Here is a 27,238-nt window from a genome sequence, read left to right as displayed (position 1 = left end):
AGTCATCCAGGAACAGACGAACAATATAGGGCTCAAGGGGCAGCCCTGCTTCACCCCTGAGGTGGCCTGAAATGTGGGTGTGTACCCACCAGGCACCCGCACGCACATGGGAACCGTCGCATAAAGGGCCTGCACCGCCCGCAGCGCCCAGCCACCCAGGCCGGCGCTCTCCAGCTTCTGCCACAGCAGATGCCGCGGGACCCTATCAAAGGCCTGCTTGAAGTCCACATAGCAGGCATACAACGGCTGCCCACGCGCCCGCTGCCGCTCAATGATGGCTCGCAGTGCAAGCTGCTGGTCACGGCAACCGTACCCTGGCCGGAACCCCGCCTGGCCAGATGCCTGCCTGTCTGTCGATCGCTTTTGCCGTCTCGTTTAATACATATATACAAGAGGCTCATCAACATGTCAACAAAAATCACGCACGCTTATGAATCACAAGGCCCAAATTGCAGCAGACAAACTCATAGGCAATGCCACACTGCCTATCAATTTGACGGGCAAGAACGTGGGGAGCCGCGCGTGGGGCTGAGGCGCAGCCAGCAGGCGAGCCAATGCAGAAATGAATTAGTAAGCACACAACGGTGTTGTTCGCGGTAGTGTCAGAATGAAAGCAGCTCTGGTGCTGCGACAATTGTGCACCCTGTTGGCAACGTTGGGGCTGCGCCATGGCCGTCAGCAAAGACATGTGCAGGCCTGGCTTAGCCGAGGCCTTTGCCGCAGGCTACTGGCAGGTGGTGGCGATGCCTCCTGAAGCTCTACTTGTCGTCGCCGTGCTCCCAGTCGGTGTTGGGCTTGCGGCCATCTGGGTAGCCCTCGCACGCCGAGTCGCCCTCGACGCCGATGCAGTCCTGCGCGCAGGCACAGTGAGGTGAATGGGGAAGAGGATCCAACGCGCCATGCCATCAGCATTGGCACGCCACTGAGCTGCCACACTGCCGTGTCCCTCACCATGTCATACTCCTCCACCGACTCCTTGTGGTCAAAGGAGCCGCACACGCGGTACCACACAGGGGCGACGAGCCAGTTCTGCGGGGGACGAAAGGGCCGAGCAGATTGGCGTGCCGCTGAGCAGAGCACATGAAACAGGAGACTGCCAGGCCAGGCCAGTGGAGAGGGCACGCATTTTGGATAGCCTACTGGAAGGAGCGCCGCCGCCCTGGCACGGTGCTCGCCACCCACCTGGCAGCCCTCCAGGCCCCAGAGCTCCTTGCACGCATGGGTTTCCACGTCGATGAGGTACCCGCTGCCATCCTGCAGGTCACAGCGGTGAGCATGCGGATCTATCGGCAAGGGGCCAGCAAGAGCAGCAAGAGGGCAGCGCTGAAGATAAGAAGGCGCAGGCAACCGCCAGCTCCTGCTGTCAACCCTTACCTCATCTGTGTACGTCTTCTTGTTCGTTGAGCAGCGCCAATCCAAGCCAATTCCTTCGGGAACGCCTAATAGAATCCGCCAAGGCTTCGGCACAGGCCTCCCCGGGACCCATTCACTACTAGTGGGGGGTACTGCACTTGGCGCGTCGGGCAGATCAAATAATGGTCTAAAGCTAGACGTTAAAACCGGGAAGTGAAGCTTGTGGAGGCTCTTCCCCACCTTTACCTTTACCTTTAGCACTCGCTGTTGTCTTCAGCGCAGTCCTTGTCATTGCTGAATTAAATGAACGCAAGAAGAAAATGAAGAGTCATGTGATGAAGAGTCATCTGACGAAGATGACGGATTCAGCTGACTGCAGTACAGCCAACACTCAGGCCAGTCCTGCTCACCAGAAGTCCCAGACCTCCAAGCGCCCAACCTTGCCCTCCAGTGCCACCTGTGGCGCAGGCAATAGGTGACGAGGAACAAGTTGGGCGAAGCAAAAAGCCCAACTGCTGCCAGAGGGCCCTCCCGGGCTGCCGCTCTTGCAGATGACAGCTGCGGATAGCTACCAAGGGATGCCGACGGCAGCTCACCTCGACATACTTGTAGCGGTCCCCCCAATCGCTCCAGTCCACGGCCAAAACGTTGTGATTACGGAAGAACTTGCCGCTGCATTGGGGAGCAGAGCAGGCGGATGGATTTTGGCACCAGCGCACAGCGCGCACAGACGGCCATCATTGCCACCGCGGCCACGTCGGCAGGCGCAGCAGCTCTCACGGCACAATCCACTCGCCCAGGTCGTTGGGGGTCATCGGCTTGTCGCCCTTGTCCGTGCCGTCGGTGGAGTAGCCTGCTCAACGAGCAACAAAAACAAACAAGTAAACAGGGAGTGTGGTGTCAGCAGGTTGTAGTTGTGTGAGGGGGGCTGAGAAGTGGGCGGCAAATTTGATGCAGAAGCTCACCAGTGGCGGTGCCGACCTTCCATTCCCCGCATTCCTCGTCGCCACCCTCATCGGGCTTGTCACCCAGATCGAACTTGGGTGTGTTGCTGTCACTGTCGGTGTGGTCCCGAAGGCTCCGCCTCATGACAGAGTGCTCAAAGGCTGCACGGGCAGAGAGGGAGGCCGACAGATGGTAAACAGAGGCGCTAGGGAAAATTGTGACACTGGGGAGCTGACAGGGACAGTCAGGCCAAAAGTTGTAGGGACGAGCGCCGCTGCCAGCTCAGGCGGCGGCAGGGAGGGGGGGCCCCCTTTCAGCCCGACCGAGGGCTGCAGGGCCGAGCCCCGCGGCGGGGAATCTATGATTATGATACAGGTAGGAGGCTCCTGGGCAGGCTGTGGCCCGCCGCAGCGCAGATATGACTGCGTCCCTGTTGCAAGAGGGGCACGAAGCATGCCGGCAGGCATGCCACCCCACCCCCCGCACGCAAATCCCCCATCGGCGCAGAGCGAATGATCACCTGCACCGGCATTCTTCCTTGGGCGAGTGCAGGCCGCGGAGCGGGCCTGTGCGAGCGGGGCAACACTGGCGATGGCCACCAGCAGGGCCAGAACGGTTGCAGCCTTGACCATCATGACGCAGGTTGTCAGGGATGGCAAAGAACTGATGATATAAGCAGGAGGGAGCTCCTTTCATGCATCCCAGAGGCCGCATCATTATCACTTTGGCCCTGTCACGGATCGGGGCGCCAGCTTATTATTGGCGACTGCATATCCTTCATCGGAACAGTCTGAGGCCCCCGGGAGCGACTGCAGCGCGATAGCAATGCATTCACTACAAGGTGAAGTGTGGCGGCGGTTGTCGGCGGCGGTACACAGGTAGCGGCATCGCGGCAACTGCCGTGCGCATGCTGCACAGCCCAGGGATGCCATGGGGGACGAGCAGTGTGATGCATGCGTGCATAGCAATGCCTGCCATCCGCATGCCGGCCTACTTCTCGCTGCATTGCATTCACATTTGGCGGCTCGGGGCGGAACAAGCTTGCGGTAACGCATGTCAGTAGACCGAGTGTTTTCCCTGTGTTAGACCATGTGCCTCACCTGATGCAACAGTTTGATTTGCACCAGGCGGCCAGAAGCAGGTCTGATAGCTGCGGAAAGGTCTCGCGCGAGCCGGTGACGGCGGCAGCGAGCAGCAGGTGGGGACAGCAACAGACAGTGAGCAGGCACGCAGCTAGGCCAGAATGAGGCGGTGGCACCAAGTGACTTCTCTCATGTTGATGAGCCACAGGGAGGCCCCCTTTGGGCACAGGCGGCGCGGTCAAGACCTGCGGTACGGCGGGACACAACACCAGCTTACAAGGCCCTGCGTTTTGTCGCGAATCTTTTGACACCATTTCTGCCGCCACAGGAGTCACCGTTCAACGCAAAGGAGACGACGCACGCACCTCCCCGTCTGTCAGCTATGTCGGGCTGGTTTCGCCGAGGGGCTGCCCCGGCTGGCGGAGCAGCTGGGGCATCCGCCGATGGACTGGGGCCTTCCCCAGCCTCGGGAGTCCCGCTGGAGCTGATCAAGTGGGATGAAGCCACCAGTCGTTTCTGTCTGGGCCAGCAGGCGCTGGACGTCCTGAAGAGGACCAGGGGACCGGTGGGGGTTGTGGCGGTGTGCGGCAGGGCGAGGCAGGTGGGCCGCGCAGCCCACGGGGCACCTGCCGCCCGCCGCCAAACGCAACACCGAGTCCGAGCGTGTTGCCACGGCAAGGGCTGCCTGCCTGAAGGTCAACCTTCCTTCTGTTTGCAGGGCAAGTCGTTCATTCTGAACCAGCTGCTGGGCCGCAGCGGCGGCTTCCAAGTGGCGCCCACACACCGCCCCTGCACCAAGGGTGGGTAGCGGCGGTTGCGCGGCGTGTGCCGCTGCTCCCCTGTCGTGCGTGCATGAACCATGGCCCGCCAGTCTCCGCCCAGACGGCTGCCACAGCCCCACCACTGACGCCCCATTGCACCGAGGTGTCCATCCCTGGCGTCGTCACGCGCCCAGCGCCTCATCCGCCTCCACCCCAACCGCCCCACGCCTCAACCGACGCCCCCTGCAGGCCTGTGGATGTGGTCGGCCCCCGTGGAGCGGCGCGGCCCCGACGGCAGCAAGTACAGCCTGGTACTGCTGGACACAGAGGGCATCGACGCGTACGACCAGGCACGCCCGCCTCCCGCCTCGCCGTGTGCCCCAGCGGCCGCCGCCGGCCAGCCAACGGCGGCGGCGGTGCTGCTGCCAGGCACCGTGGTGCCTGTGGAGAGCCAGCCGCCATGCGCCCTGACCCGCTGGTGCCCTGACCCGATTGTTTTCCCCCACCGCCCTCGCTGCCGCCACGCAGACGGGCCAGTACAGCACCCAGATCTTCTCGCTGGCGGTACTGCTGTCCAGCCTGTTTGTGTTCAACCAGATGGGCGGCATCGACGAGGCCGCGCTGGACCGGCTGTCCCTGGTGACCGAGATGACCAAGCACATCCGCGTGCGCGCGGGCGGCGGCGGCGGCGCCGACGACGACAGCACCGAACTCGCCTCCTTCACCCCCGCCTTCCTCTGGCTGCTCCGCGACTTCTACCTGCGCCTGGAGGAGGAGGGGCGCGCGGTGAGGCGGCCCGCCGCGGCCGCGGCCCTGCCCTGCCCCGCCCTGCCCTGCGCTGGGTGCCTGCGCCGTACCCCGCAGCCTCGTCCCCACCTGGCCCACCTCCCTGCGCTGCCGCACGCAGGTCACCCCGCGTGACTATCTGGAGACGGCGCTGCAGCCGCTGCAAGGCAGCGGGCGAGCGGTGGAGGCCAAGAATCAGGTGGGGGGAGGTGGAGGGGCGCCCGCTGGGGGGCTGGCCCCGCCTTCCACGCACCCTACCCTGCCAAGCTGGCCAGCTGGCCGCCCCTCGACGGTGCCTGCCTGGGCCGCCTGTAGAGAGTCCTGCCGGCCACCTGCCCCACCGCCGGGCAGCTGCGTTTACCCCTTGGCCACCACCCCACCACCCCTGGCACAGATCCGCGAGAGCATCAAGTCCCTGTTCCCCGACCGCGACTGCTTCACGCTGGTGCGCCCGGTGAACGACGAGGAGCAGCTGGCGGCGCTGGACACGCTGCCCGCCGCCCAGATGCGCCCAGAGTTCAGGTGGGGGGGCTGGAGGGGGTGGGGGGCTGCGTGTGGGCAGCCCTGGCACGACTGCGTGCCCGACTGCTGGTGCAGGTGGCCAGCCAGTGCTGCTTGCGCCTCGCCTGCCGCCGCCCGGCCACTGCCCGCCCGCCTGCCGACGGCGGCCTGCCCTGCTGTACCTTGCGCCTGGGTTGTGGCTGCAGGGAGGGGCTGCACCGCCTCACCCAGATCATCTTCAGCAAGGCCCAGCCCAAGCGCCTGGGCTCCCAGATCCTGAGCGGGCCCATGCTGGCGGGGCTGACAGAGGCGTACGTGACTGCCATCAACAACGGGTGAGGGGTGGGAGGAGGGCATGGCATGTGGGCAGGCGTGGTGGGGCATGCCACAGCCTGCCCTCTGTGTAGTGTGTTGCAGTCTGCATGTTTGCAACAGGGCCTGATGACGCGCAGGCCGGCGGTGTATTGACCTGCTGGGCTGCCCCCACGCGCCTCGTCCGTTGCTGGGAACGAGGCCGCCCGCTGCGCTCGCTGCCTGGCGACCGCCCCTCTCTGGCGCCGCCTGGCTTGCACGCAGCGCGGTGCCCACCATCGCCACCGCCTGGCAGGGGGTGGCGGAGGCGGAGAGCCGGCGCGCGGGGGACGCCGCGCTGGCCGCCTACGCCGCCGCTTTCACCGAGGAGGTGGCGGCCGAGGACGCGGCGCTGGCATCGGAGCACCAGCATGCGCTGCTGGCGGCCAAGGCGGCGTTTGACGACATTGCCATCGGCGACGAGGGCGTGCGGCGCGCCAACGAGCAGCGCTGGCGCGACAGCTGCGAGGCCAGGCGCGCGTGGGGGCGGGCGGCCGGGGTGCCAGGGCGCCGGGACGGGGGGCAGGGAGGGGGCGGAGCAGCCAGCGTTGTTGATATTGCTGGCCGTCGGTTTGGGAGGCAGGGCCGCGGCGTTCCTGCACTCACGCGCGTGTCCCGCCCATCGCGCCCCGCAGGTACCAGCAGCTGCGGGAGCGCAAGCTGGCCCAGGCGTCTGCCGCCTGCGAGCGCATGATCAGCGAGGCCACGGTGCGGCTGGCGGCGCTGGCGCGGCAGGAGGGGGCCACTGTGGAGCGCCTGCAGGTGAGGCGGGCGTGGGAGCGAGGGCGGGAGGTAGCGGGGGCTGGGGCCAGGGCCGGCCCTGGCAGCGCCCAAGCTGTGGGGTGCGGTGTGGTGTAGCAGGGAGTGTGTGTGTGCGGTTGTGGTGGGTGTGCGGGGCCAGGATGTACGGTGTTGATCCGTGGCGCCAGGGAGGCGGCTGCCCTTGTGCGCCCTGCTGGGACCCTGGGCACCCTGCCCCCGCACCTGACACCCCTCCCCGCTGCTTGTGACCCTGCAGGAGGAGGTGGCCGCCTTTGAGCAGGCCTACCGTGCCTCCCCCGCGGCCACCGGCCCTACCAAGTGGCCCCGCTTCGCAGGTGCGCCGCCGCCGTCCCGCCCTCCTGCTGCTGGCCTGCCCTTGCGCTGCCGTCGCGGCCGCCTGCTGCGCCCTCCCCTGCCCTCCCGGTCACCCGCCCCGCTCCCCTCCTCCCCACCACCCGCCCCCGCAGAGTTCACAAGGGATGCGTACGGCGGCGCGGTGCGTGACCTGGCCGCCCGCCTGGACGAGCGGCGCAGGGCGGAGGCGGCGGCGGCGGCGCAGGCTGCTGAGGTGGCGTCCCTCAAGGCGCAGCAGGCGCAGCAGCGCCTGGCTGGCGCCGAGTCAGAGGCCGCCCAGCTGCGGGCGAGGCTGGGGGAGGCGGAGCGGCGGCTGGGAGAGGTGCAGGCGGAGCTGGCGAGGGAGCGGGCGGCGGCGGCGGCGGCCGCCTCCCGCCTGGCCGTGCTCGAGCAGCAGGTGCAGCACCTGGCGCAGAGCAAGGAGGCCGAGAGCCGCAGCATCAGCCAGCAGGCGGAGGCGGCGCTGCGCGCGGCGCAGGCGGCACACGAGGCGCAGGCGGCGGCGGCGCGGCGCGAGGCGGCGGCGGCGCAGCAGCAGCTGGCGGCGGCGCAGGGCGAGGCGGCGGCACTGCGGCAGCAGCTGGCGGCCAGCGGGGCGGCGGCACAGGACTGGTCGGGGCGGTTGGCTGTTGTGGAGGCGGAGCGGGAGGGGCTGCTGGCCAGCGTGCAGCTGCTGAGCGCCGACAAGGCAGAGCTGCAGCGGGGCCAGGAGGCGGCGCAGCTCCAGCTGGCGGAGCTGACCCAGCGCATGCAGGTGTGTGGTGGTGTGCGTGTGTTTGGGGTGTGTGTTTGGGAAAAGAGCAGGGCCGTGCACGGTGCGGATTCTTCTGTGTGTCAGGGGTGGCGGCTCAGCGCAGGCCATGTTGGGGCGACCCAAACCCGCCTGCTCTGCTAACCTGCTGTCCCCTGCTGCCCCCCTCCTGCAGGCCCGCGAGGCCGAGGTGGCCGGCCAGCTGCGTGGGCTGGAGGAGGAGGCTCGCCGTGCCGCGCTGCAGGCGGCTGCTGCGCCGCCGCCGGCGGGCCGGGCGCCAGCTGCTGCGCTGCCGTCGCCGGCGTTTGAGGATGCGGGGGCGGGGGGTGAGGATGAGTTTGAGGATGTGGAGAACCTGAACATTCCCAGGATGACCATTGGGCAGGTGGGTGTGGTGCGGTGTGGTGCGGAGCGGAGCGGGGTGGGGTAGGGCGGGCGCGGAGCCGGGGATGGGGTGGCGGCGGATGGCAGCAGGCCGGGGCACTTGCCTTGCCCGGGACCACGCACACGCGCATACACACACGTGCACGCACACACACCTGCACACGCTGCCTACTGTACCCTTTACCACGCCTGCAGATGAAGGACTGGCTGATGGAGCACGGGTACGAGAAGGACGCGTGGGAGCTGGCGCAGAAGCGGGGCAAGAAGGCGGACTACGAGGCGCTGCTGCGGCGCGTGACGGGGCTCTAGGCCGCGGGGGCCGCAAGGCCTGGGGCCGCAAGGCCTGGGGCTGGCCGGGGCGCCGCAGCACCGGCTGGGTGGCAGCCGCGGCGGCGCAATGTTTCCCTGGAATCCCAACCCTGCTCTTTTGTAGGCTCTTTTGTAGGCTAGCTGGCTGAGAGACTGAGTAACCAAATGTGTTGCAAGCGAGCAAAACTTGTGGCCATGTAAATACACGCCAGGCGGCGGTGGCAGGGCTGCAGCAGCTCCAGGCGTGCCCGCCGGGCGCCGCGGGGAGGCCAGCCTGGCCTCCTCCCAGGCTCCCCGCCTATGCCTACACCTTGCGCACCAGCAGGTAGATGTTCTGGTCCACATCCAGGTCCTCTAGCCGCTTGGGGTCGCCCGTCAGCTGCATCAGCAGCCCGCCGTAGCTCACGTACACCTGCTCGCCGGGGGGGGGGAGCGCAGGAGGCAGGCGCAGGGCGAGGTGATACCGGGTGGGGCAGATATGCAGCAGCGCAGGCCCCCAACACACAGCAAAGCCGCCGGCCGATGGACGGATGCAGCAGCACGCCCCCACACTGCTGGCCGCGGCCCTGCTGCTGCTGCCGCCGCCGCCGCCGCCTGCCCCCCGCTCACGTCTGCCTTGAGCTGCCCGCTGGACGAGTTGTCCTTAAACTTGAACACCTTGCCGTGCATGACGTAGTCGAAGTTGTCCATCAGGGTGCGCTTGCCGCTCACAAACGACTGCGCAGGGTGGGTGGGTGTGCGGGGGAGAGGGAGGGGCGCGGCATCAGGGCCGGTGAGGTGGGGGGTGGAGGCCACGGGGATGTGGTCACGGGCAGGGTCGCACACAGGCTGCGCTTGAGGCGGCAAGTGATGCACAGCACGGCCCGGCGGGGTGTGGGCGCAGCGATGCCAGCGCGGCTGGCACGGCTGCCACCGCATGCCGGCTCCCAAGCCGCCTGCCTGTGCCGCCTCACCGCGTCAAAGGTAGCGCTGGAGGGCGTGCCGTCCAGGTTGAGCGTGTTGGCCAGGCAGATCACCAGCTTGTCTCCCACCTCCACTGCGGCAGGGCGCAGGCACGAGGCAAGGGTCATGCAGGCCGCTCGCAAGGCAGCTCGCCCCTGGCTTCCTGCATGGCGGCGCCCTGCATGTGCACATCCCTGCCCCTCCCCACCCCGCCACCTCCCACCTTCCCCGTCACCTCCCACCTTCCCAGCCCTCGTGCGATGCACTCGCCCCATGCCGCACTATCCCCCCATCCCCAAGCCCACCACCACCACCCACCCGGGAACACGTCCACGTTGATGTCCAGCACCAGGTCCATCTCGTACAGGTCAGACCGCGCCTTGATGCGGCTCACTGCGCAGCGGCGGCAGCGGCGGCGGCCGGGCAGGCGGCGGCGGGCGTGTCGGTGCAAGGCATGCGACGAGGGCAGGCTGCTCATGCATGCATTCGTGGATGCTGAAAGCGAGGCAGCGATGCAGCCTACACGCACGCCGCCGGCGAAACTCCACATGCTGCGGGGCCCGAGGGGCGATGCTAGGCAGCTGCACACGCCCCGACCCAAAACGCCTGCCGCCGGCGCCCGCCGCCTCCGCACCCTTGTCAAACTTCTTGCCATCGGGGTCCTTTTCCTGCACCTCGAATATATCTTCTAGTACTTGTGATTTGGACATGCTAACCGCTGCCGCTGCTCAGCCCTGCACCGACACAAGGCAGCGGATCATGAGAGACACCGCCACCGCGCGAGGCAGACTGGCGGCAGGCGGCCCAGGCGGCGGCGCTCCTTCCCTCTCTCACTTGCCTGGCGCTGCCTCCCGTCCCCACTGATGCTAGATACACGCAGTTGGAAGGACTCTCCCCCGCTGGACGGCTTCCCAGGCGGGTCCAGAGGCAATCGGCGGCAGCGCAGTTCTATTGGTGGCGGCGGTCGCAAATAATATGCCGGGTGCAGCACAGAGCTTATGAAGACGTGCAGGGAGCGCGATGGCGAACGGAATTGGCGGCAAACAGTCCCTTTCTTTCGCTGCATGGACGACTCCCAGGGCGCTGAAAACAGCAAGCCAACAACAAACCCGGTACCAGTTCGTGATCGCTCACCGACTGGAGCCATTGACGCCATCCCCTGTGCTCCTTCACCGCCAACTTGCCACACTGCGGCTGTCAACCAGGCACAGCGCTGCAGAGCTGCTCTTGCAAACCCCGCCCCTACATCTGCGCACAGCCAGGGGGCGCAGCACCCGGCACCATGTCGGCCTCCTGCTGCATGCTCTTGCCGCCAGCGGCACCCGCCGGCAGCCAGCGGCGGTGCGCTAGCTCCGCGGGACAAGTAGCAGCAGCTTGCAGGCCAGCTGGATGGCACAACCCCTTGAGGCGGCCTGCAGACTCGCAGCAGCTTCGTCGGCACCTTGGTTCCGCTGACAGGCGCAGAGCTGGTGGGCGATTCACAGACTGCCGCCACAGCCACGTCGTGGCGCCTGCCGCTCCTCGTGGCCAGGCGCCCTGTGCGCAGCTGGCTGCCTCTGTCCCGACCGCCCCACCCTGCATCCCCGCCTGCAGGCGTGCGGGTGCTGGCGCTAGACGCCGCCTTTTCTTTCGACCGCGAGGCGCAGCTTCGCCAGCAGCACTCGCAGCAGAGCAAGTGCGTGAGGCGGGGTGGCGCCGCCGGGCCTGCTGCCGGCTGACCAGCTGCAGCGCCGCGGGGCAGCACCCTGGAATGCAGTCCGCCACAGCCCTGCTACTGCCGCTGCCGCAGGATGCAGAGGGAGGTGCGGGCATGCGGGCCTTGTGGGCTCCCAGCTGATCCCTGCTCCGCTCCCTGCCCTGCCGCCTCCTCCCCGCCAGGCTCAAGATTGGCATCGTGGGCTTCGGCACCTTTGGCCAGTTCCTGGCTCGGCGCATGGTCCAGGCGGGGCACGAGGTGCGCTGAGCAGCGGGCGAGAGGGGCGCTGCAGCCGCCCGCCGCGCTCTCCCCGCCCCGTTTTTGTGCAGCTGTTGCCCGGGCCTCGCAGCCTTGCCTGGGGTCAGCCGCAGCCAGCATCGCCCACCCCTACCCTCCCACCCCCGACCCCACGCTGCCCCCCTGCAGGTAATTGCCACCTCGCGCTCCCCTTACCACGACCAGGCCGCCGCCATGGGCGTGCGCTACTTCACAGACGCCAACGACTTTTGTGAGGAGCACCCCGAGGCCGTCATACTGGCCACATCCATTCTGTCGCTGGAGCAGGTGCGGCGGGGAGGCTGGCGGGGGTGGTTGCTTGGCACACTGTGGAGTGGAGAGGCAGTTGGGGTGGGAGGTGGGCGGCCCGTCTTCGGCTGCCCGTCTGAGGCTCGACGGCCGCCTGCTCCCCACCCCGCCGTGCCGCCCCTGGTGCCCCCGCAGGTGCTGCTGTCGCTGCCCGTGCAGCGCCTCAAGCGCTCCACGCTGTTTGTGGATGTGCTGAGCGTGAAGGAGTTCCCCAAGCGCCTGCTGCTGCGGGAGCTGCCGCCAGAGGTGGATGTGCTGTGCACCCACCCCATGTTTGGACCCGACTCAGGTGGGGCGTTGTGGTTGGCCGTGGGCGCTGGTGCCTGGCTGGCTGGCTGGGCACTGGTGCCTGGCTGGCTGGCTGGGCGCTGTGCCTGGCTGGCTGCCTGCGCCCGTGTCTCCTCGCCTCTCCCACGCCTGGCCCCCGGCTGCCCCGCGCTCCCTGCAGGCAAGGGCAGCTGGGCGGGGCTCAACCTGCAGTACGAGAGGGTGCGAATCGGGTGCGAGCCAGACCGGCAGCGACGCTGCGACACGCTGCTGCAGGTGAGTGGGCAGGGCGCGCGTGCGTGTGTGGTGGTGGTGGTGGTGGTGGTGGGTAGGGGCGCAGTGTGGAGGCTAGGGGGCAGCAACACTAACCATTGGGAGGCAGACACAGGAGGCAGCGCTGCACAGGCGAGCTGGGCGTGGGGCGCGCGCGTCGCGTTGTGTGCCGACCGGTTCCCGCCTGCCCGCGCTTGTTGACCTGCTGTCCGCCCACCCCCTGGACTCCCCCCCCCACACTGGCGCCCCAGTTTTTCGAGCGCGAGGGGTGCCGCATGGTGGAGATGAGCTGCGAGGAGCACGACCAGCTGGCGGCGTCCACCCAGTTCATCACACACACAGTGGGGCGCATGCTGGGGGCCATGCAGGCAAGGCGGGGGGGCCCTGGGCCCTACGCGCCCGCCCACCCGTGGCCGCCCGCTCGCCTGCCCCTGCGGCGCCAAACCAGGGCCGCGGCTGCCTGGCCGGCCGCGCGCCGTCCCGCCGCCTGCCTCACCCACACACCTCCCCCCCGACCCGCGCTCCCGCCGCCGCAGCTGCAAGCCACCCCCATCGACACCAAGGGCTTCCAGAGCCTGCTCAGCCTGGTGGACAACACGGCCAACGACTCGTTCGACCTCTACTACGGACTCTTCATGTGGGCGGGGCTGGCGATGCGGGGGGGTGCAGGGGCTGACCTGTGCGGGGCGGGCCGGTGCGGGGCGGGCCGCTGGCGCCCGCAGCGCCGCCCTCTGGCCCTTGCGAGCCCTGCGTGCACGAGGGGTGCTGACCGGCACCTGCCGCGCCCCTCCCTTCTGCCTGCAGGTACAACCAGGTTAGGGCTGGGTGTGATGGGGGAAGGACAAGGGCAGCAGCTGGCCTGCACCTGTGGGTCTGTGGCTTCTTACTACTTCTAGGCCGTCCTCACCCTACTGCCCTGCCCTGCCCTGCCCTGCCCTGCCCTGCCCTGCCCTGCCGCCCCCTGCCCCCAACACGCACAGAACTCCACCGAGCAGCTGGACCGGCTGGAGAAGGCGTTTGACGAGGTCAAGGCGCGGCTGCTGCACCAGGTGGGGCCCCCCGGCAGGCCCTAGGCTGGGCGCCTTGTGGCAGCAGGACCCAGGGGCCAGCCTCCCCCGGCACCACCCTCACGCGCACGCCTGCCCGCCCTGCCTGCCCGCCTGCAGCTGCACGACAAGGTGCGGCAGCAGATCTTCCACGGCGAGATGTACCAGGCCAAGCCGCAGCTGATGCTGCCAGACCGCAGCAGCGGCGCCGGCAGCAGCAGCGACAGCGATGGCGGCGGCGCCGGCTGCAGCCCCAGCTGGCAGGCGCAGCCCGCGGCGGCGGAGAGCGGCGGCAGCGTCGGGGGCAACGGCGGGGGAAATGGCGGCGGGGCTCAGCCAGGCAGCGTCAACCCTTTCACGATGAGCATCGAGTCGCCCTGAGCTGCGGGCTGCGGCATGCGCCCTCACCCCCATTACACCTTGGAGACTGCAATAGGTCACTGCCTTGAGCTTTGCTTCACCTCTCCCTCGCAGCACCCTAGTTGGCATCACTCCCCGCTTCCCTGAAGTGGTGTTGTTACACAGTGAGCGCGTCGTGCTGCAGGGCCGCTTGCAGCTGAGAGGGCGGGCAGCGGCCAGCCAGGCCCGCCTCACACCAGCTCCACCGCCCCCTCCGCCACCAGCTGCTGCACCGCTCGGTAGCGGATGACAAAGAGGTCGCCGCGGTTGAACTCCGCCACGTTGCTGCGACGGGGCAGGCAGGCAGGCAGGCAGGAGGCGGAGATGTGAGCAAGCAGTCGGCCGGCACAGGGGGAGGCGAGCAGGCAGGGCATCCTGTGACAGGCGCTCTCCGTGGGCGTGGCTGGGAGGGCGCCCGAGCACCGCACACTCAGCATGCAAGCTTCGCCCACGCTGCGCTGCCGCCTTGCCATGTGCCCCATAATGTGTGGCACTGGCCCCAAGCCTTCCCCGCCCGCGCCTCACCCCTCCTCGTCCACCGTCGCGTTGCCCCTGTCCTCCAGCACCCGCGCAAACACGTGCTGGTCCAGGCTGGGCGCCGGCACCATGTCCTTGGTGGGGTGCGCCGCCGCCTGGCGCACCAGCGAGCTGAAGGCCTCGGGCAGCTTGTTGGCGGCCATGGCCTTCATGTGAGACCCAAACAGCACGAAGTAGTCGCGCGCAAACTGCGACTCGGGGCCCGACAGCCGCGCAGCAACGTCTGCGGCGGGAGCGGGCGGGCGGCGCAGCGCGGCATTTGCTGCCTTGCTGTGTTGCCGAATGGTTCAACAGCCGCAAATCAGCTGGTTTGAACTGGCGCTAATGCCTGGCAGCAATGTGGCCTGGCGGGCTTGGACCCGCCAGCAGCTCACCCGCGTTGTCGAGGATGTACATCACGTGCCGCTCCACCTTCTGCAGGCGCACCCGCAGGTAGGCTCGCAGCAGGTAGCGAATCCGCGACAGCTCGCTCATGAAGATCTCCACCACCAGCTTCATGTCGTCGTTCTCCTTTAGGAGCTCTATTTGCTCGTCCTGCGGGCGGCGGCGGGGGGCAGCACAAGCGGCGGCAGCTGGCTGTCGCTGCCTTTCGGCGCGATGAACATGACGCCTTGCCTGGTGCTGCTGCCAGTCCAGCCGCACCTGGTAGTCCATGTTGCTCTCTATGCGCCCGACCAGGTCGGTCTCAAACTGCAGGATTTCCGGCGCCGCCTTCTCGTTCATCAGGGCGCTCTTCAGCTGCTCTGCATCGCTGCGCCCCGAGGTGCTGGCGGGGTTGGACTGCAGAAAATCAAACTCCGCCGTGTCCTGAGTCTCCATGTTGTTTTGCGGCGGTGATGAGCAAAGCAGCCTGGTTTGATGGCGGTCCCTATAAGGAAGAACGACAAGACGCGAGTGCGATGGATAGCGCGATCACAGAAAGCTTTTCATAGCGGCGCGCTGCTGCGCCTGCTGTGGCGGAGCGGGCGGGTGGGCCGAGCCAGGAGGCACCACAGCCTACAATAAATCCTTGTTTATTCGTAGGTCGTGGTGGAGAACGCATTGCTAAACAAGAGTAACAAGCAGATCAGGCAGAAGCTGAAGATGGGCGCACACTGGGGCAACAAAAGCACTGCAACAAGTAGCACAGCCAGGACCTGCTCAGTCCTCTGCAGCGACTAGAGTCGGCTGCATGATGGGCTATGCATGATGGCCTGCTGTGCAATCGCCACACAAACCATCTTGTCCACCTGCTATGTGCCTGTGTACTGTACACAACCCCACATGTGTCCGCTCAAGACACCACTGCAAATACCTTACAGCTCACAGTTCTCAGGGCGGGCAGCCACCATACACTGGCAAATCATCATTCACTCTCGCTGTACAATGGCTTACGATGATGCTACAGCCGCGAAACACGAAGGGCACTACCTATTGTCCTGCTAGCACTCGCCTCAAACGGCTCGCTCTACTGGCACTCTAGTCGTGCCGCTGCCTCACCACAGCCCAACCTGCTTCTTGGCCATCTGCTGCCGCCAGGCTGGCATCGCCTTGAAGGCCGCGCGATTCTTGCCAAACACCTGAAGGCGGCACAGCCAGAACGAGGCGGTTGGCGGGGATGGGTTGGGTGCGCAGCACAGGGCGCTTGGCCATGCCCCCGCCCCCCCCTCAAACCTTCTCAAACTCCGACTCCGACAGGTACGACTCCTTGCTCGCCATGTCGATGCCACTCTCCACACGCATGTCTGCAGCACCAATGGCCTCGCTTGCTGGTGGGCTGGCGCCCTGGGGCAAGCGCTGGCGCAGGCAGCAGCGCTCCGACTGATACAACAGGCCAGAGAGAGCACATTCGCAAGCGTTTCCCTGCCTCTCCTCCACCTCGGCACTCACTCTTCAGCTCCTCGTAGCCAAAGCTTTTGTCGCCAGGCTTCACCTTGGCCTGGGCGGCTTTGGGGGTGCCATCGCCGTTGTTCACGCCGCCCCAGGCCTTGGCTGCGGCAGCGGGCAGCAGGCAGGTGGCGGCCGGGTGAGCATGCCACCACATGCAGGCACTCGCCCACTAAGCACGCAAGGCACTTGTAGCTGCCCTCCCGCTGCGCAAGCCGCTCAGCGGGGCAGCTGCACTGCCTCCGGGCTCACCAGAATCGGCCAGGTAGGTGGATGCCTTGCCTCCCTTGGTCGCATCCTGCAGCACAGTACCAGGGGCCAACAGCTTGGCAAGCCTGGCCAGCGGTGCCGCTCAACAGGCAGCTGCGGGACAAAGGTGGGCCCATGCCGCACGCACCTTGTTCTGCTTCTTCTGCGCCAGAGGGTCTGCCATGGTGCCACTGCAGCAGAATGCCACTGGCTCAGTGCCAGCAGCCAGGGCTGAAGCAATCGGAAGCATGCATCACTGGCTGCATGCAATGCACCGGCCTGCAGGGTGGAAGCCCTGGCAACGCACCCCAGGCGGTCCATCAGCTGCTGCTTGGACTTGCTGACGCTCTCCACGCCCACATTATCCACGGTTCCCTGCGGGCAGGCATCCCAGGCAGGCAAATGAGGGGGCTGGGGGTGTGGGCTGGCAGTCAAGACTTGCACGCTCGCTGAATGGCAGTGGAGCGACACCGCCAGCGATGCACGGCGGCATTGAGCGCAGGCTGGGCGAGGAGCAGACCTTGGCGGCAGGGGTGGTCTGAGCTGGAGGCGCCTTTGATGCTGCTGGCGGTGCGGGGCGTGGGGCAGCCGCTGCTGTCGCTGCCATGGCAGCAGCGGGTGCGGGCGAGGCGGTGTTGGCAGGCGGCGACGACTCCGAGGCCTTGGGAGGCTCCACCACCACCGACACCTTGGCAGGCGCAAACACCAGCGAGATCTTGGGAGACGAGGGGTCCGGAGCCGCCTCCTTGGTTGCTACGGGCAACGGAGACGCCTCCTTGGTTGCTACGGGCGGCGGCGGCGGCGATGCCTTTGCAGCGGCGGGCGGCGGCGATGCAGTCTTGGCAGCAGCGGGTGCCGCAGATGCGTTTGCGGCTGCTGCTGGCGGCGAGGCCGGCTTCGCTGCCGAAGCGGGCGAGAAGGCGGCGGCGCCTACAGAGAGCGTGGGGGAGGCGGGTGCAGCCTGCTGCTGCTTGGCAGGGCTAGCTGTTGGTGAGGGCGCGGCCGGCTCAGCCACGGCCTCCTGCTGCTGGCTGCTCTTCTTCTTGTTCTTGCGCTTCTTCTTCTTGCCTGCGGTGGCAGCCGCTGATGCGCTCTCCTGCTCCTCCTGCTCCTCCTCCTCGGCCTCCTCACCGCCCCCCTCGCCATCTGCCGTCACAGACTCTGAACTGGGCTTGGGTGCAGCCTCTGCCGGCGCCGCTGCTGCCACCGCCGCCAGCCTGATCTCAAACTTGGGGAAGAGCTGCGCGACGGTTGGGAGAACACTAGGTGAGCGCAAAAGTACAGCAGCATGCAGGTAAAGCAGTGCTGCACCAGCTGCGGGCAGCACCCACCTGCTTGAACTCCGCCGCCTCGTGGCCCTGCTGCTGGCGCAGGTAGGAGGCATCCATCGTTTCCTTCAGCTCTGACGCATGCTTGGCGGCGGTGGCCAGCGTGTCCTGCAAGCAGGCACAGAAACGGCGCTGTCAGCGACAGCTTGCCGCCGAACTTCCATATCGCAGCAGCGCCATGGAATTGTTCCCATGACGAGCATGGATGATCCACAGCGCGACACCGATTGGCAGCTGGAAGCCAAGGAGAGGAGGGACGGCTTGCCCCAAGTGATCAGAGCGCGGCGGGCGCGCCCACCTTGGGGGCGTCTGCTCCCGCCCAGAGGTAGATCTTTGGCGTCTCTCCTACCTCCGCCAGCACCACATAGGCCTGGTCTGCATGGAAGAAGGCCAGAGGGGAGGTGGGAGCGCGTTGCCCACGAGCGCCATTGCCTCGGCGTCCCGTCAGAGCTCCCGCTGGATGGCCGGCGGCTAGCATGGCTCAATCAGATCGCGCTGCCGCAGCCAGGCCCTCACCTGGGCTGAAGAGGCCGTGCTCCTCGGCGAGCACCTGCGTGGGCGCACCACTGCTAAAGTGCCAGACCTGCATGGCTCTAGACGTTGGCCCTGAATGCAGACTCGATCAGATCAAGGCCTCTGAGAGAGCACCTCCCATCTGCCGCGTGGCAAGTTTCTAACTTTCTAAAACTGACAGCCTCCCAAGGCCGCCATAAGCCTCCGGCGTGTCCATTCTCATTGGTAGACACACGGCCAGCCGCACAGGTACAGCCCCATCACAAATTGAACAGTGGTGGGCAGCCTCGCGGATGCGGCTCCACCAGGTGCGCCCCTGCGTTCAGAAAAGCCAATGGTTGCATTCAAGGGTGCCGCTGCGTGGCGCTTCCTTCACTGGCGTGATAGTTGCTCGCCCCTCCTCGCCCTCCCTGCCCCTGCGCAGCCACAATGGTATTGACGCGCTCACAGGCAGCCAAGCAGAAAGCCCACCAGTCGCCGGAGGCACACAGGCCCTCCAAGCACGCCGCGACCGCCGACGCTCAACCAGGCGGGGGCACGGCACAGCCCAGCCAGCCGCTGGCAGACAAGCTGCTCAACGTGCACAGCGGCATGGGCTCCAAGGCGTCCAAGCTGTCCAGGCTGAGGACAGGGCCCTGCTCACACCCCATTACCTCCCTGCCGGGCTCGCCCGCCGTCAGCCCGGGGCCCGGCACCCGCGAGTTCACCATTGCCGCGGTGCAACAGCAGGCGCAGCAGGCTGAGCTTGGCCAAGCGCTCGCCGCAGTGGCAGCAGCGCAGGCGGGAGCAGGGGCTACCGAGGGAGAGCAGCAGCCAGCTGCCGAGGCGTCGTCAGTTGAGAAGCGGCAACCGGAGGGGGAGGAGGCAGCGGCAGGTGGCCTGCAGGCGGCGGCGATTGGGGAGCAGGCAACCGCGTCCGACCCAGCAGCCCCCGTCGGCATGCCGGCTGAGCACCCCGCAGCGCCGCAGCAGCAAGCGCAGCCCCCCGCGCCGCAGCCGGTATGTGGAGTGCTTGGCTGTGAACCTGCGTGCCCTGCTGCCTGCCTCCCAACCTGGCTTGCCCTGAATGCAGCCGTGTGTTGGTCGCCGTTGTTGTGTTTGACAGCTGTCACCCCCATCCCATTCCAGCCCCACGGTCACCCACCTGCCCATCCTGCAGCGGCCCGAGAAGCTGCTCAAGCGGCTGCCGGACAAGGCGGTGCCGTGCGACAAGCTGCCCGACGGCCCCGAGCCTGTGGTGGTGGATGTCGAGTATGTGGCCAGCCAGGACCTGCAGGTGCGGCCGCCTGGCCTGCCAGCCGCTGCGGGTGCTGCGCTCTGTGTGGCAGCCGTCTCATGGCAGCCGCTGGCAGGACGTGTGTGGGATGGTTGGCACGTGGCCTGACCTCGACGACCCTTCCTGCTGCCTGACCTGTGTGCCTGTGTCCTGCCGGTTGGGTGCAGCCCGTGGCCGATTCGGCAGCCGCGGTGGCGGCGGTGGTGCCGGCCCTGGAGGCCGCCGAATGGGTGGAGGCGGTGAAGGCCATCAACCTGCTGCGCCAGCTGGTGGTGCACCACCCAGAGGCCTGCGCCCCGCAGCTGTGAGCCCTGCGCCTTGTCCTCGGTGCCGGCTGATGCCGTGTCACTGCTGGAGCAATTACCTGCACGCGGGCGCTGCCTGGTCCCCTCCTCACAAGCCGCCCCATGCATGCCTGGCCTGCTGCAGCAACACGCTCATGCCGCTGCTGCTCAAGTCGGTGCGCAGCCTGCGCAGCTCGGTGTGCAAGGTGAGGCGGGCCGGCCTGAGGTGCCTGGCGCGTGACGGCCGCCGCCATGCGTCATGCAAACCGCTCGACCCGTGCGCCCCCTGACACACACACACACACACACTTGCACACCCCTGTCCCCCCTCAGACCGCCATCATGGCGGTGGCTGATGTGTACACCACCTACGGCGACCTGCTGCTGCCCCACACCGACGTGGGCGGCCAGCTGAAGCCCACCACCAGCCTGCTGGCCCAGATGCTGCTCAAGTGCAGCAGCAACGACAAGAAGTTTGTGATTGAGGAGGCGCAGCGCGCGATGCAGGTGCGGGGTGGGGTGCACGCGGGAGCTTGCGGGGAGGCGGCCACGCTTCACCTGGCTCACCCGCCAAGCCGCCCGCTCGACTGGCGTGCATCTGCGGCATGGCACTGGGGTGCAGGTGATGGTGGACAGCCTGAGCGCGGGCGAGGCGCTGCGCCTGCTGCTGCCCTATGCCGACCTGCACAAGAACCCCAAGGTCCGCGGCAAGGCGGGCGGCGCAGTGGCGGCAGCGGTGGGCCGCATGCAGCCGCGCGACGTGCTTGCCTTTGGCCACCCGCGCTTGCTCAAGGTGGCGGGCAAGCTGGTCACAGGTGGGTGCTGCACTGTTGAGCAGCACAGCATGGTGGCTAAGGCGGCTTGCCGGCAAAGCCGTGTGGCATGCAGCCTTGCCCAGAGGTGGTGGCGGAACGTGGGCAGACCGCTCCCCTGCCCCTGCTGCCCTCTCCCCACCTGCTTCTCTTGCTGCACCGCTCGGCCCTTGCCCTTGCCCTGCAGACAATACGCCGGATGCGCGGGACAGCGCCAAGAAGGTCATTGGCCTGCTCAAGGCGGCGTTTGCCGACCCGGCGGTGGAGGCGCAGCTAGCGGTGGAGGTGCCGGCCCCGGCGGCGCCGGCAGAGGGCGAGGAGGCGCCCAAGCAGCCCACCAAGTGGGAGGCATACTGCCAGGCCAGCCTGAGCGTGTCGGCGGCGCTGGCGGTGCTCAAGGCGTCCAGCGAGTGAGCGGGACCAGCGAGCCGCGTAATTGAGCGCATGATTGCGAGCAGCCCAGTAAATTAGGTCAGAATGCACTCCATATGATCCAGGGTGTCTGTTGCCCATCCCCACTTGGTCAGAACCAGGGGCGCCCAGTGACCCGCCCCGCCAACCCTTGCACGACGCTTGGCGTCCAACCGTGATTGTAGGCCCTGCATTCTGTTTTTCGTCTCTTCAACCGCCGCATTCTCCTGCACTGCTTGTGTCTCGTGCAAGTGTCGAAACTGATGGATGCTTGCCAGGCAAAGCTAGCACCCTGGTGCTGGGGAGCGGCCACGGCTGACGGTCACAGTACAGCAGTACTCCTCCAGCAGCTCCGTGGCACGTGGCCCTGTGGGCACTCTTTGGCATTTGCAAACGCACATCACCGCTTTGCTGCATCAATTGGATCCCGCCCCGCCGTCCATGCACGGTGCCACCAAAACGGGTCACCGGGTTTAGGCGGCAGCCTCCCTCTCCTGCTCCGTCTACATCCATCAGGCAGCTCGCAGGGCGCCTGAGGCGGGGCATTGCCACGGCGCCCCACAGGCGACGCATGCAGGTCCTGGCGCGGTAGCAGCAGCTGGCATGGCGTACATGAGGACGCAGGTGCAGGGCGAACGGATCCCTTCGCAGCTGGAGGCCCTGGCCCAGGTGAGCGCGCCGGCTGGCCCGCCGCCGCCGCCGCTGCCTGCCGCCACTGCAGCCGCAAGACCCCGAACGGGTCTTCACACGCGGAAACTGGCCGCCCCCAGGCGCTGCCCTGTACCTCATCGAGAGGCGTAAAATGCCGGGGTCTCGCCCTGCCGCCGTGCCGACGCTGCTGACGTGGCGTCCACCCCCTATCATGTCGCCCACGCCCCCTCCGCCCCGCCCGCTCCCTGCGCCCTGCGCCCTGCCCCTGCCCCTGCAGCCCCATGTCGACTCCTACGACTTCTTCCTGGGGGAGGGCATGCAGCACGTGATAGACAACATGGACGGAATAGAGATTGAGCAGCCCGTGAGGTGTGCACAAGGGCTCCGCCGCCGCTGGCGTTGCTGCCAGGCACGGCAGCGCCGGCGGGGCATCGACCATGCTGGCGGGCTGGTGGCTGTTCTATGCACTGCCCCGTGCTGCCGCCGCATCGCTGCCGCTGCGCTGCTGCTGTCGCCGACCGGCGCCGCCCCGCTGCCGCCCCGCCCCGACCTGGCTGCAGCAAGACGCGGCACCGCTTCTGGTTTGAGAACCCCTCGGTGTCGCGGCCCATACGGGAGGACTCGGGGGCGGCGGCCAGCGGCGACCAGCGCCTGTTCCCGCGGGAGTGCAGAGAGGCGGTGAGCGGAGGGGCTGCGATGCTGCTGCTGCGCTGCTGGGCAGTCGGCACCGCCGCGTTGCCGTCGCTGCGGCTGCTGTGCATTGTGCAGCGGTTGTGTGCACACCTGCTGCCGCCGCATGCTGCTGCAATGCGCGATGAGGAACTAGCTCAACACATTCTGACACCTCTTGTGCGAGGGCGGCGCCGCAAGGCGTCCCCGCTGAACGCAACCACGCTGATCACTCCTGAGCGCTCGCTGCTGCTGCATGGGCGGTGCTTGCTGGGCTGCCCCCCCCCCTTCTCCGCCTTCCCACTTGCTTTTCCGTGCCCCCCTGCCCTCACACCCACACCCACACCCTTCCCTCCGCTTCCCTCCCTGCAGCGCACCACCTACAAGGCCCCTTTCACCTGCGACTTGGTCTACCAGGTTGAGGGCATGCCCGAGCAGCGGCTGAGCAAGCGGCTGGGCGGGCTGCCCGTCATGCTGAAGAGCAAGGCGTGCTACCTGCGCAACATGACGCGGCGGGAGCTGGTGGCGCGCAAGGTGGGCGGCGCGGGTGGTGGTGGCGGCCCCAGGCAGCCAGCCACGCCACGACACGGGGCTAGTGCTTGAAGTGCAGCAGCGCGGCGCGGCAGGTTGGACAAGAAGTCCACCCTGTGCCCACCACCCCCGCCACCCACCCCGCATGCATGCGCCCCCCCTGCCTGCCCCGCCTCAGGAGGAGAGCAACGAGTTTGGCGGCACCTTCATCTGCAACGGCATCGAGCGCATCATCCGCATGCTGGTGCAGGCAAGGATCGCTGGGGTCAGGCTCATGGCGGTGGAAGAATACCCGTTGTAGGAACACTCTGCCGATTGCAGCGCAGGCTGATGGATGGGCGGGCCCTCGGCGGGCTTGCCAGCCGCGACCCTCGCTGCGTGCTGTGCCGACGGGCTCGCTCGTAGCGCTGCCCGCTAGCCACGCCGCATCACCCGGCCCGCCCGGCCTGCCCGCAGAACCGGCGGCACTACATCATGGCTCTGCGGCGGGGCGCGTACCACAAGCGGGGGCCCTCCTTCACCGAAATGGCCACACTGATCAGGTTGGGAAGGCGGTGTGTGTGTTTATGTCGTTCAGTGTGTCGGTGGTGTAGTTTTGGGTCGTTGTGGCGGCCGGTGGATGAGGGTGTGGTCAAATGCGGCAGCATAGGCCGCCACTCCCAGCCTTGGCCGTCAGCTGGGCCGACCTTGCTCGCGTGTGCTGTGCGGCGGCTGCAGGTGTGTGCGGCAGGATGAGAGCAGCCTGACCAACCGCTGCCACTACCTGGCGGACGGCTCCTGCGTGTTTGCGCTGACCATCCGCAGGGCAGGTGCGGTGGTGGTGTGTGTATGGGTGGGTGGGGGGAGGGGGCGCACGGCTGGCGTGTGAGCCCAGCATTCGTCCTGCTCCCCATCCCTGTGGACTGGTCATCCATCCTCCCCTGCGGCCCCACCCCGACACGCCAAACGCATGCACACGCTGCCCCCAACCACCGCCACCCAAACACATGGTCAATACCACCAATCGTTCTTCCCACCCCTCCTCAACCTAGCACACACACACGCACCTCCCCTCCCCCCAACACACAGAGTACTTCATCCCCGCCGGCATCGTGCTCAAGTGCTTCCTGGAGGTGTCTGACCGCGAGCTGTACGGCAAGCTGGTGGGCAGCGTGGCGGCGGGGTCGGGCCACCAGAGCTTTGTGGCGGAGCGCGCCGAGCTGCTGCTGCGACAGGCCAAGCAGTTTGGGCTGCACACCAGGTGGGGGCGCGCGCGGTGGCGGTGGCGGGGTGGGGCTGGCCGGTGTGAGGCCTGGTAGCGCGGCCATGCACACCTTTCAAGGCGCCATTCTCATTAGGGTGGCAGGCAGGAGGCAACCGCGTGAAATCAACCAGGGTCGCGCCTGGATGGAGTGCCTGCCTGCCCAGCCCGCCGCCACCGCTCGCCTGCCTGCAGGGTGCACTGCGTGGAGTACCTGGGCCGCCTGTTCCGCGCCACCTTGGACGCCCCAGACCGCAAGACAGACTACCAGGTGGGGAGGAGGGGGTGGCTGTATGGGGGGGGAGGCGGGGGCTGAGGCTGAGGCTGAGGCTGAGCGTGGCTGGCTGGCAGCTGGCTGGGCGCAGCTGGGCTGGTTGGCAGCCTGCTCCCCCACGCCCCGCGGCTTCGCTCTCGGTCCTCCCTGCTCTCCCGCCTCCTGCTGCCTGCCCTGACCTGGCTCCCCACGCCTCTGTGCAGGTGGGCGAGCAGCTGCTGCGCGACCTGCTGTTCATCCACCTGGACCAGCCGGCCGACAAGCTGCAGCTGACGGTGCAGATGCTGCTCAAGCTGTACGCGCTGGTGAGCTGTGGGTGCCAGCGTGAGGCCTCTGCGACCTCCCCGCCACAGGCAGCTCTTCCTGACTGCCCCACAGCGGGGCACGAACGCACAAGCCCGCACTCCCCTGCTCCTACTTGCCCCTCACACCCTAACCACTCGCCCCACCGCTCCCTGCCTCCCCTGCAGGCCGACCGGCAGTGCGGGGAGGACAACCCCGATGCGCTGACGCACCACGAGGTGCTGCTGCCCGGCCACCTGCTGCTCAAGGTGCTGCGGGAGCAGCTGGAGACGGCACTGGAGGCCTTCCGCCAGCAGGTGCGTGCGCCGCGGCTCTAAGCTAGTCTGCTTTCCACAGGGGCTGCATTTGAGGAAGGAGCAGGGTTTCAGAGTAGGCAGGGCGCCGGGGGAACTTGCAAACAAAGTATCGCTGTTGAATGAATGAGGGCATGGCTCCACGGGGTGCGCAGGTGCGGCGAGACCTGGACACGCGGCCCGAGGTCGTCAACCTGCAGGACGAGCAGTACATCCGCAAGACCGCCGAGCGCATGCAGGATGTGGTGAGGCCTGGGGCGGGCAGACGGTGCCCGCTCGCCTCCCTACCGCACGCCTCGAGTGATGCGCACAGCTGCCCCCTCTTGCACACACACACTCTCTCTCTCACACACATGCACACCTTCAGGGCGCCAAGTTTGAGTACCTGCTGAACACCGGCAACCTGGTGAGCCGCAGCGGGCTGGACCTGTCCCAGTCCACAGGGTTCACAGTGGTGGCGGAGAAGCTCAACTTCTTCAGGCAAGGGCCCACACGCGCACTGCTCGCAAGCCACACGCTCACAGGCCGCGCGCTGCTCCCTGTATAACCCGCACCTGCTGCTGCGCTGTGCTTCGCTGCTGCCACCGCTGCCGTGCTGCCTGGAAGATGCCGTCCGGGGGGCTGGCTATGACGAGCTTTATTTCTTGCAACCCTAGCGGCCTGCGGCCGCGCTGAGGGCAAAGCAAACTTCCAATTGATCCTACCGAGCCTCCCCCCACTTCTGCACCGCTGCACCTGTGCCTGCACCTGCCACCGCTGGCTGGCTGCCCGTGACACGCGCCGCCTGCCGCGCTGTCCCCTCGCCTTCGCCGCTGCCGTCAACAACCCAACCCCCACCATTTATTTCTAAACAACCAGCGTGTGCTTCTGCGTCGGCTTCCGCTGCAGGTACCTGAGCCACTTCCGCTCCATCCACCGCGGCGCCTACTTTGCGGAGCTGCGCACCACCACAGTGCGCAAGCTGCTGCCCGAGTCCTGGGGCTTCCTGTGCCCCGTGCACACCCCCGACGGCTCGCCCTGCGGCCTGCTCAACCACTTCACCGCCGCGTGCAGGTGGGTGGGTGTGGGGTGGGGTGGGGTGGGGGGCTGGGGAGGGGAGGAGCTGGAATCAAGGCTGGAAACCTGCAGAGGGGGAAAGGGGCGGGCCAGGCGTGGCAACCACACTGCAGCCATGGGCTGCCCCGTGGAGCGCACGCCCACACATCCTGGTCTGGCCGAATTCGGCGCTGCTGGCTGCTGCTGCTGCTGCAGGGTGGTGACGCATGAGTCGGAGGAGCCAGAGGAGGTGCTTGCGGCTGTCACCAAGGCAAGCGCGGGGGTGGGCTGGCCAGGACGCTGCCACGGTTGCACTTTCGTCCCGGTGCCGGTGCAGGGCAGGCGGGCAATGCACCTCTGCGGGGCATGCACCCTGGGCTTGAGCTGGCAGTGATGCCCAGCTGCCGTGCCGCTCCTTCGCCTGCAGGTGCTGGGCGGGCTGGGCATGGTGCCTGTGGCGCCCAACCTGCCGGCGCCGCCGACCCCGGGCCACCTCTGCGTCCAGGTGGGTGTCCGGTACTGTACTGCTGGGCACCTGTACCTTGCACCGCAGCCCTGCGGGAAACATGCGTTAAACGTGGGTTGTCAGTTTGCGCTGGTGCTGGCAACCGGCCTGTTGGCGTGTCACCTCCTGCGCTGCCCCGGCCGCCCTCCCTCTCACCGGGCCTGCTTGGCCCCCCGCTGCTGCAGGTGGATGGGCGGGTGGTGGGCCACGTGCGCGCCAGCCTGGCGGGTGCCATGGTGGCGCACCTTCGCGCCATCAAGGCAGCCAGCCTGGCAGCGGAGGAGCAGCTGACGCCAGGTGGGCAAATGCAGGCCTCCAGCAAGCCCGCGGAGCCGCTGCCAGCAGCCAGCTGCCGCACGGCGGCTGCCATGGCTGCGCGACTGCCCGCCTCCAGCCCACCCGCACTCACCCCCCCAACACGTGCTGGCGGCCACCCCTGCCCCGACCCCGTGCGTCCCTGCAGGCGCCACGCTGGTGCCGCTGCACGATGAGGAGATGTCTGTGCCCAGCCATGCCGAGGTGGTGCACATCCCGTATGAGCGGGGGGCGCCCTACCCTGGTATCTTCATCTTCACTCAGGCACGCACACCTGGGAGGGAGGTGCTGCATGCATGCCTGGCGTGCTGGGCGGCTCTGCAGGGCACGCACCTCGGCTGGACGCGTGTCCCGGCGGCCCCTCTGCCGCCACCCGCCTGCCCCTGCCCCTGCCCCTGCCCACGTCCCCGCGCCCGCACCTGTGTCTGCCCCCACCGCAGGCGGCCCGCATGATCCGCGCGGTCAGGCAGATTGCCAGCGGCGCGGCAGAGATGATTGGCAGCCTGGAGCAGAACAACATGGCCATTCGCATGCCAGACGGCGGCGAGGGCGGCACCAAGGGCCTCAAGTTCACGCATGCGGGTGAGGCGGGCTGGAGG

The 27,238-nt window shown here is 67.6% G+C and overlaps 7 protein-coding genes across 7 annotated transcripts in view; 4 read left to right on the top strand and 3 right to left on the bottom strand.

The window, feature by feature from the left end:
* Nucleotides 1–3,717: 3,717 nt before the first annotated feature.
* On the top strand, nt 3,718–8,339 carry CHLNCDRAFT_56782 (hypothetical protein; the record flags this gene model as incomplete). Its single annotated transcript, XM_005851534.1, has 13 exons — nt 3,718–3,981; nt 4,099–4,180; nt 4,391–4,578; nt 4,670–4,927; nt 5,049–5,126; nt 5,322–5,449; nt 5,635–5,763; nt 6,005–6,259; nt 6,415–6,541; nt 6,798–6,876; nt 7,009–7,649; nt 7,822–8,031; nt 8,226–8,339. Exons 1-13 carry the CDS (start codon nt 3,763–3,765, stop codon nt 8,337–8,339), a joined length of 2,508 nt encoding a protein of 835 aa, XP_005851596.1. The 5' UTR covers nt 3,718–3,762.
* A 155-nt stretch (nt 8,340–8,494) lies between these two features.
* CHLNCDRAFT_33921 (hypothetical protein) lies at nt 8,495–9,991 on the bottom strand (the record flags this gene model as incomplete). The annotated part of the gene is made up of 5 exons (XM_005851236.1): nt 8,495–8,751; nt 8,949–9,056; nt 9,293–9,375; nt 9,600–9,674; nt 9,916–9,991. 5 exons carry the CDS (start codon nt 9,989–9,991, stop codon nt 8,644–8,646), a joined length of 450 nt encoding a protein of 149 aa, XP_005851298.1. The 3' UTR covers nt 8,495–8,643.
* Nucleotides 9,992–10,846: 855 nt separating this feature from the next.
* CHLNCDRAFT_18936 (hypothetical protein) lies at nt 10,847–13,529 on the top strand (the record flags this gene model as incomplete). The annotated part of the gene is made up of 10 exons (XM_005851533.1): nt 10,847–10,956; nt 11,160–11,235; nt 11,404–11,541; nt 11,698–11,851; nt 12,011–12,105; nt 12,354–12,443; nt 12,639–12,739; nt 12,907–12,916; nt 13,083–13,151; nt 13,269–13,529. Coding segments are annotated over 10 exons (1,104 nt in total), but the record flags the coding sequence as incomplete, so codon positions are not given.
* Nucleotides 13,530–13,738: 209 nt separating this feature from the next.
* CHLNCDRAFT_18970 (hypothetical protein) lies at nt 13,739–14,903 on the bottom strand (the record flags this gene model as incomplete). Its single annotated transcript, XM_005851235.1, has 4 exons — nt 13,739–13,832; nt 14,073–14,307; nt 14,459–14,618; nt 14,727–14,903. The coding sequence occupies 4 exons, from the start codon at nt 14,901–14,903 to the stop codon at nt 13,739–13,741; spliced, it is 666 nt and encodes a 221-aa protein (XP_005851297.1).
* Nucleotides 14,904–15,379: 476 nt separating this feature from the next.
* Nucleotides 15,380–18,116, bottom strand: CHLNCDRAFT_138112 (hypothetical protein; the record flags this gene model as incomplete). The annotated part of the gene is made up of 11 exons (XM_005851234.1): nt 15,380–15,394; nt 15,575–15,643; nt 15,738–15,808; nt 15,954–16,055; nt 16,203–16,248; nt 16,348–16,390; nt 16,507–16,574; nt 16,720–17,439; nt 17,531–17,635; nt 17,826–17,902; nt 18,044–18,116. 11 exons carry the CDS (start codon nt 18,114–18,116, stop codon nt 15,380–15,382), a joined length of 1,389 nt encoding a protein of 462 aa, XP_005851296.1.
* Nucleotides 18,117–18,469: 353 nt separating this feature from the next.
* CHLNCDRAFT_138111 (hypothetical protein) lies at nt 18,470–20,826 on the top strand (the record flags this gene model as incomplete). The annotated part of the gene is made up of 7 exons (XM_005851532.1): nt 18,470–19,039; nt 19,200–19,316; nt 19,484–19,620; nt 19,746–19,806; nt 19,934–20,107; nt 20,223–20,415; nt 20,600–20,826. 7 exons carry the CDS (start codon nt 18,470–18,472, stop codon nt 20,824–20,826), a joined length of 1,479 nt encoding a protein of 492 aa, XP_005851594.1.
* A 600-nt stretch (nt 20,827–21,426) lies between these two features.
* CHLNCDRAFT_138110 (hypothetical protein) overlaps nt 21,427–27,238 on the top strand; it is a gene marked incomplete at both ends in the record, with an annotated part of 6,650 nt that continues 838 nt past the window's right edge. The window contains 19 exons of the mRNA XM_005851531.1: nt 21,427–21,492; nt 21,752–21,843; nt 22,035–22,152; nt 22,516–22,677; nt 22,853–22,918; nt 23,131–23,216; nt 23,392–23,483; nt 23,743–23,914; nt 24,110–24,185; nt 24,392–24,493; nt 24,659–24,787; nt 24,940–25,029; nt 25,152–25,228; nt 25,673–25,837; nt 26,036–26,102; nt 26,247–26,324; nt 26,510–26,621; nt 26,788–26,924; nt 27,080–27,221. Coding sequence (XP_005851593.1) covers nt 21,427–21,492; nt 21,752–21,843; nt 22,035–22,152; nt 22,516–22,677; nt 22,853–22,918; nt 23,131–23,216; nt 23,392–23,483; nt 23,743–23,914; nt 24,110–24,185; nt 24,392–24,493; nt 24,659–24,787; nt 24,940–25,029; nt 25,152–25,228; nt 25,673–25,837; nt 26,036–26,102; nt 26,247–26,324; nt 26,510–26,621; nt 26,788–26,924; nt 27,080–27,221 — 2,029 coding nt within the window. The remainder of the gene's footprint in view (nt 21,493–21,751; nt 21,844–22,034; nt 22,153–22,515; nt 22,678–22,852; nt 22,919–23,130; nt 23,217–23,391; nt 23,484–23,742; nt 23,915–24,109; nt 24,186–24,391; nt 24,494–24,658; nt 24,788–24,939; nt 25,030–25,151; nt 25,229–25,672; nt 25,838–26,035; nt 26,103–26,246; nt 26,325–26,509; nt 26,622–26,787; nt 26,925–27,079; nt 27,222–27,238) is intronic.

Source organism: Chlorella variabilis, assembly GCF_000147415.1.
Source record: "Chlorella variabilis unplaced genomic scaffold CHLNCscaffold_2, whole genome shotgun sequence".
NCBI lineage: Eukaryota > Viridiplantae > Chlorophyta > Trebouxiophyceae > Chlorellales > Chlorellaceae > Chlorella > Chlorella variabilis.
The sequence above is the reverse complement of the archived record's forward strand: the minus strand, read 5'-3'. Positions and strand labels throughout refer to the sequence as shown.